Raw genomic sequence first — 6,000 nt, 5'->3', positions numbered from 1 at the left:
GTGCGTGTGCAAAACACGCACACACGTGTGTGTGTGTGTGTGTGTGTGTGTGTGTGTGTGTGTGTGTGTGTGTGTGTGTGTGTGTGTGTGTGAGATAAATTAGGCAAATAACCGTCCTTGGAAACCAACCGAAGTCCAGCACAGCGGTGCCTTGAGATAAAAGTGGCCTGACTTTAGGAATTTTTCAAGATACAAGCCATCCTTTGGCCAATTTTTTTGCTTTGGGTTAAAATTTAGTGTCAAACTAAACAAAATAAAGAGAACTGAACCTTGTGCTTTCCAAACAACCGTTTAACTTTACCTTAAAGTAGCTAACACACAATGTAAAACGGCATTAGCATGGCCTTGATAGTGTTGTTGTAAGCCTTTAATACAAAACTGCCAGGTATATTTTCTTCATCTAATCCTTAAAAGTTACAATTTTATTGCAGCTAACCAAGGAGCTGAGACAGACGTATGTACAGTATTTCTGGGTTGTACTGCCCCCAAGAGCAGCACAATGTCCACTTAGTAGAAGCAAAAAAATGTGGAAAAGGTCTAATTGCGACATTACTGTGTTTTTATAAAGGACAATATGCTACCTTTCCAATTAAAACACATTACTAATTTTTTTTGTTTTTGTTGTAGTGAAGCTGGAAGGGATCAATGGCATTTCCATTCATTTCAATGCGGTTTGTAATAATGAACCAAGATTCACCGGACCCCGAGGTAAGATTCTCACCGAGAAGTCCTCAAATGTGAATCAGACATGCTAACCATTACTTCACCTTGCAGCAAATGCCACTCACAAAAAGATTCAGTGAACTTTTAAGAAAGATAATGCAAGTGGAAATAAGCGCTCCGAGAAGTTAGCATAGCTTGCCTGTCTAAAATTCTCACAAAAAGATTCAGCTAACTTATAGGCAAGATAATGCTGGTGGCAATAAGCGTTCAGAGAGGTTAGCATAGCTTGCCTTTCTAAACCTCTCACAAAAAGATTCAGCTAACTTATAGGCAAGATAATACAGGTGGAAATAAGCGTTCAGAGAGGTTAGCATAGCTTGCCTGTCTAAACCTCTCACAAAAAGATTCAGCTAACTTATAGGCAAGATAATGCTGGTGGAAATAAGCGTTCCTAGAGGTTAGCATAGCTTGCCTGTCTAAACCTCTCACAAAAAGATTCAGCTAACTTATAGGCAAGATAATACAGGTGGAAATAAGGGTTCAGAGAGGTTAGCATAGCTTGCCTGTCTAAACCTGCGTCTTAAAATGGGGGCGTTGGCTTGACTTGACATCAATCAAGCCTCTGAGAAATCTGCTGCACATCTCGACAACATGGGTGTGTGCACAAAATGAGCTTCGCACAAATGGGATCGGTTTGAGGAAAGCATTCGAACGTAACAGGTGGCTTACTTACCCGAGCTGTGTTAGCACGCGCTCCTCCAGGCCCAAGTACTTCTGCCGGTCTTCTTCCACCAGAACCCTCTGCTTTTGGACGGGGTCTTCCAGGCGTCGCAGGGCCTCTGCCAGTTTAGCGCCGATTTCCTGCTCAGCTCGCTTCAGCTGCACTCGCATGATCTCCTGGTTCTGGAGCTGAAAGCGAAATATTAAAGGGATGGTGCGGGGTGATTTTTTGTTGTTGTTGTTGATTTTATTCTGTTTTGAAAAACAGTACTTTACATACTGTAGCAATATAATGACATTGAATAACAAGAGCAAAAGTATCAACATTTTTTTTTTTTGCTTCATTTTAACACACTGTGTTGCTCCTTTTATTGTGGGAAGCTTGGTGCAGTATTTTTTTTTAACAGTGTGTTCAATTTAGTAAAATAAAATTTCTTCAATGTGTGCCTTGTTTGAATTGATGATGCGTTCCAAATGGACCCGATGGCTCTTTACCTGCAGCTGCCTCATCTGCTGCAGTTGCATCCTGAGATCCGACACATTCTTCCTGAACTGCAGCAGGTTGGCTTTGAGAGGAATCTGGCTCTGCTTGTCTTGTGGCGGCGCCGCGGCCGCAGCGAAAGCGTTGCACTTGGGTGCCAAAACCGGTGAGCCACCTCAACCAGGAAGAAATCAGAAATTAAAAAAAAAGAAATGACAAAGGACACTTGTGGCTTGATCAGGACCCGAGAAAGTGCCCATTGAGCTTCGAGGGTCATCAGAAAGTTGCCGCTGAGATACAGTACAGAGAGACTGGAAGACTCACAGAAAGGCAGTAGACTAACATCCTTGTCAATTTTATCCTCAATTCTACTGTGCAGTTTCTTGTTGAGAAGAGTAAGTCGATTTTAACGTCATCCTGATATTTAACCGCAAGGCTGAATAACGTTTTTTATGAGAAAGTTGTGAGCTGCTCTACCAAAATTAGGGAAGTTGCTAAATGTGTAAAAATTGACAAAATGACTTTTTTTTTTGTTTTGCACTTTTTGCCTTTGTCGCAACTCTCCACACACAGCAATAACACGGTGACCTATCTTCTGCACACAAAACGACTCTACCACCCAAATGTGCTCAGACAATAAGGCCTTCATTTTTTAAAAAAAAAAACAACACTAATGAGCAACATAAAACAATGTTATCTCCCGGCCCAGAGGCAACACAAGTCGTTTGGGAAGTGTCGCCGCGCACGTTCACAAAAATCACGCTCTGCCTCTGGAGAATAAACCTGTGTCTCTGCAAAAAACCCTCAATGACGACTGCTTATCTGCCGAGCCGACTTGACAGCTGCCCCGACTTGAAGTGCAGGTTACAATGTACACAAGCGCGCCGAGTGTCAACCAAAGTTCAGCTACGGCTTGGACGAGTGAAGGGGACTGCTGTTCTGTCTCATAGGTGACAAGAGACTGACTTGAGCTCTCATTGTCATGTCTTGTAATCACCCTCACAATCTGCAACCGGTTTAAGCCTTGCGCCAGCTGCCCCCCCCCCACCCACCCACATACACCCGAAAAAAAAAAAATCACAACTTTTTGGAGACTTTGGGAGCATGGAGGTGCAAAAGTGTAGAGGTGCAGGGTTTGATTCCAGCTACGGCCTTCCTGTATGGAGTTTGCATGTTCTCCTCGTGCCTGCGTGGGTTTTCTCCGGGTACTCCGGTTTCCTCACCACATTCCAAAAACATGCATGGCAAGTGAATGGAACACTCCCTCGGTGTGAGTGTGAGCGCGAATAGTTGTCTGTCTATGTGTGCCCTGCGATTGGCTGGCAACCAGTTCAGGGTGTCCCCCCGCCTACTGCCCGAAGACGGCTGTGATAGGCTCCAGCTCCCTTGGGAGGATAAGTAGATCAGAAAATGGAGGGATGGATGAATGATCAACATTTCGGCCAATTTTCTGACCCGTTACGGACAAAAGTAGGAAAACTGCATCGAAGTACACCATACTCACTCGAGCTGTGCGCACTGTGGGCTGGAGACGACGTCTTTGAGGGTCTCTCACTGCGGCCACAAAAAGACACTTTTAACCAGGTTTTAACCAAGGAACCAACCATTTGCTAGCATGGAGTACGCAGTCAGGTTAGAGGGTTAATGAGGACACGGCATGACCAAGGATGATGGGAATAGTCGGGCAAACCGGCTGTTAAAATGATGTTAATGACATCATCATCTTTTGGATTACGTGACAAGCAAACGTCAACGCGAGGACTGCATAAAAGACGGCAGAAAGATCCAGTTTGGGAAATGACAGCAACGGGATTGAAACATCTTTTGTCTTGTCGTTGGCTTTCGAGATGGGACAACTTGGACATCCTACCCATTTGTGCCCTGATGCCTACTGTATGGGCGTCCTATAACTGCAGTGGGCTTACCTTAGAGGCTCCTTGTCTGGCCCCTTTAAAAGCGCATGCTGAACAAGACCAGTCAAGCTGGCAATCTGTTGCTCCATTGCCTTCATTCGCTCTCTGCAGAAGACATCAGAAAATTCTACTTTCAGCGCTCGGGAGGCCTGCTCGGGTTGTTGGGAATGTTATCGTGACTCTGGTCTGGAGCGAGAAGGATCCCCTCTCCCCCCCCACATCGCAACTCATAGGCTGAGTTCTCAAACAATTCTTAGTCACCGAAAAAGGCCAGGTTGTCTTGCTTTGTCCGACGTCTTAGACCGACAGCAAACATTGAATTAGGCCAGGTTTATTTTGGAAAGTTAATACTTTCCCGTCCAAATTCCTCCAATCTTTTCCCAGACTCCCTTGACATTTCTAACAGTGCGTTCGGTCAGGAATCGTCCAGGTGGTCCGGCCTGATGTATCGGAGCGATAAGTTATTTCAACCCCCCCCCGTTTAGCCTTGTTTTCTTTAGTTTTACGAGGGAAGAACTCGCAGCAAGTAAACGGGCTTCTCAATATTTTGCCTGTCAGATTTGTCTTGATAATAATCAGCTCCGGAATCGGGAGAGAGATTGCGATAACAACGCTCAGAAGAGTAGAACCATTAGTGTCCGCAGAGGTGGGAGCAAGTCACATGTGCACAAGTCATAAGGAAGTCTCGAGTCTTAATCTTCAAGTTTCAAGAAAAAAAAAAAAAAATCAAACAAATCAAGTGGAGCCTCCACTAAATTTTACTCAAGTCGCATTAAGGCATTACTTTGCTTAATGGAGTCAGAAGTCAAGTCATACAAATCTTGCTCAGTCACGACAAAGTATTTGCACATCTCACGTCCCACAAAACCGGTCATGTGACACGACTCCCTGTGCATGAATCGGGCTGCAACTCGCACATCTCAGAGAAGGGAGAAGACATGTCGGTTAGCTTGAAAGTGGGATGCAGCGTGAGTTAGTTCATGCTCTGATGCACTCTTTTCATTCATATTTTCCCCCCATCCCGAGGTTTACCGTGTCTGAATGTCACTCGCGGCCGGGACAGGCCCTTGAGAGTGGACGTCTGACGGCGCCGCGTTATTCCTGCCCTTGGTCCCCGTCGCGTCCTCTTTCCTGAAGGACTGCCGCACCGACGAGCTCCTCTCCATGGGAACACCACCGTGGATGTCGATGAGCCGCACGTCGGTCATCCGGTGAGGGGACGGCGGAGGGGTCTTGGAGCCCAGCGTGGGAAGTTGGCTGTTTCTTGACTTCTGCCTGTACAGGGATGGGTGGTCGATTGAGTCTATGGGGCTGGGCGCCCCGTAAGAGCTCGTGGAGCGGATGGACACCCGGTGGAAGCCGTGTTCCGGCCCGTCGTGCCCGGTGTTGGGGTGCTGTGCGTGGGCCGTCGTCATGCCCATGCGTCCCTCCTGGAGAAGATAGGGGTCGGCGTAGTGGCCCTCGTTGGCCCTACTGCCACCGTGACCCTTTCCGCCCATGTCGCCGTCTGGCTTGACATCCCGCCTCTCCAGGATGGCACTGGGGCAGGGCGAGCTGGAGCGGGCTGGGGCGGTGGAAAGGCGCTCCCTGGGCACGGTGCCGTTGCCGGGCAGAGAGCCCTGCCGCGGGCTGAACGGGATCCGGGAAGGGGAGTGCGGAGAGGAAGGGAGCGTCGCCTGTAACGGGTGGTGCGGCGGCGGACCCCCTGGAGGCTGCCTGAGAGGATTCACCATGTCGCCGTGCGTCTGGAGAATAAACACTGCAAACTCAGTACAGACAAATACAGCAAGTTGCCAAAAACAACTTCACGCGTCGCCGTCGAAAAGCACAACAGGGAGCACCTAACCTCCAAGGTAAGTACTCAACATTTGCTGTCTCAAAGTCGTCAATGACAATGTGATTTATTCTACGAGGAGCGGCACAATGTCCATTGAATTAAAACAAAAATATGTCAAAAACTGTTTTTGAACATCCTGTTCAAGGACGGGATTACGTACGATAACAAAAACAATGCTTATTCTTTTTTTTTTTTTTTTTTTTGGAATGAGGTTTGTAGGAGGCTGAAAAATATTTTTTTGTGGTCAAAACTAAAGAGGCCCAAATGTCAACTTTTTTCGAAGTTTTGATGAAGGTGCACAATTTGGTGCTGATCCAAATTCCGAATCTGATGCCATGCTGGGATGCCGAGCGTCACTCTGCCTTTTGTGCTATATAAATCCGTTT

General features: G+C 46.9%; 1 protein-coding gene across 16 annotated transcripts in view; it reads right to left on the bottom strand.

Moving 5' to 3' along the window:
- kiaa1217 (KIAA1217 ortholog) overlaps positions 1-6,000 on the bottom strand; it is a 100,708-nt gene that overhangs the window by 10,529 nt on the left and 84,179 nt on the right. For 15 of the 16 annotated variants that reach the window (XM_019869478.1, XM_019869471.1, XM_019869479.1 and 12 more), the window contains 5 exons: positions 4,810-5,522; positions 3,790-3,882; positions 3,369-3,418; positions 1,879-2,039; positions 1,397-1,572 (listed from right to left, as the gene is read on the bottom strand). In XM_019869478.1, coding sequence (XP_019725037.1) covers positions 1,397-1,572; positions 1,879-2,039; positions 3,369-3,418; positions 3,790-3,882; positions 4,810-5,522 — 1,193 coding nt within the window. The remainder of the gene's footprint in view (positions 1-1,396; positions 1,573-1,878; positions 2,040-3,368; positions 3,419-3,789; positions 3,883-4,809; positions 5,523-6,000) is intronic. The other variant, XM_019869473.1, reaches the window with a different exon arrangement.

Source organism: Hippocampus comes, unplaced genomic scaffold (genome assembly GCF_001891065.2).
Source record: "Hippocampus comes isolate QL1 unplaced genomic scaffold, H_comes_QL1_v1.1 scaffold165, whole genome shotgun sequence".
NCBI lineage: Eukaryota > Metazoa > Chordata > Actinopteri > Syngnathiformes > Syngnathidae > Hippocampus > Hippocampus comes.
The sequence above is the reverse complement of the archived record's forward strand: the minus strand, read 5'-3'. Positions and strand labels throughout refer to the sequence as shown.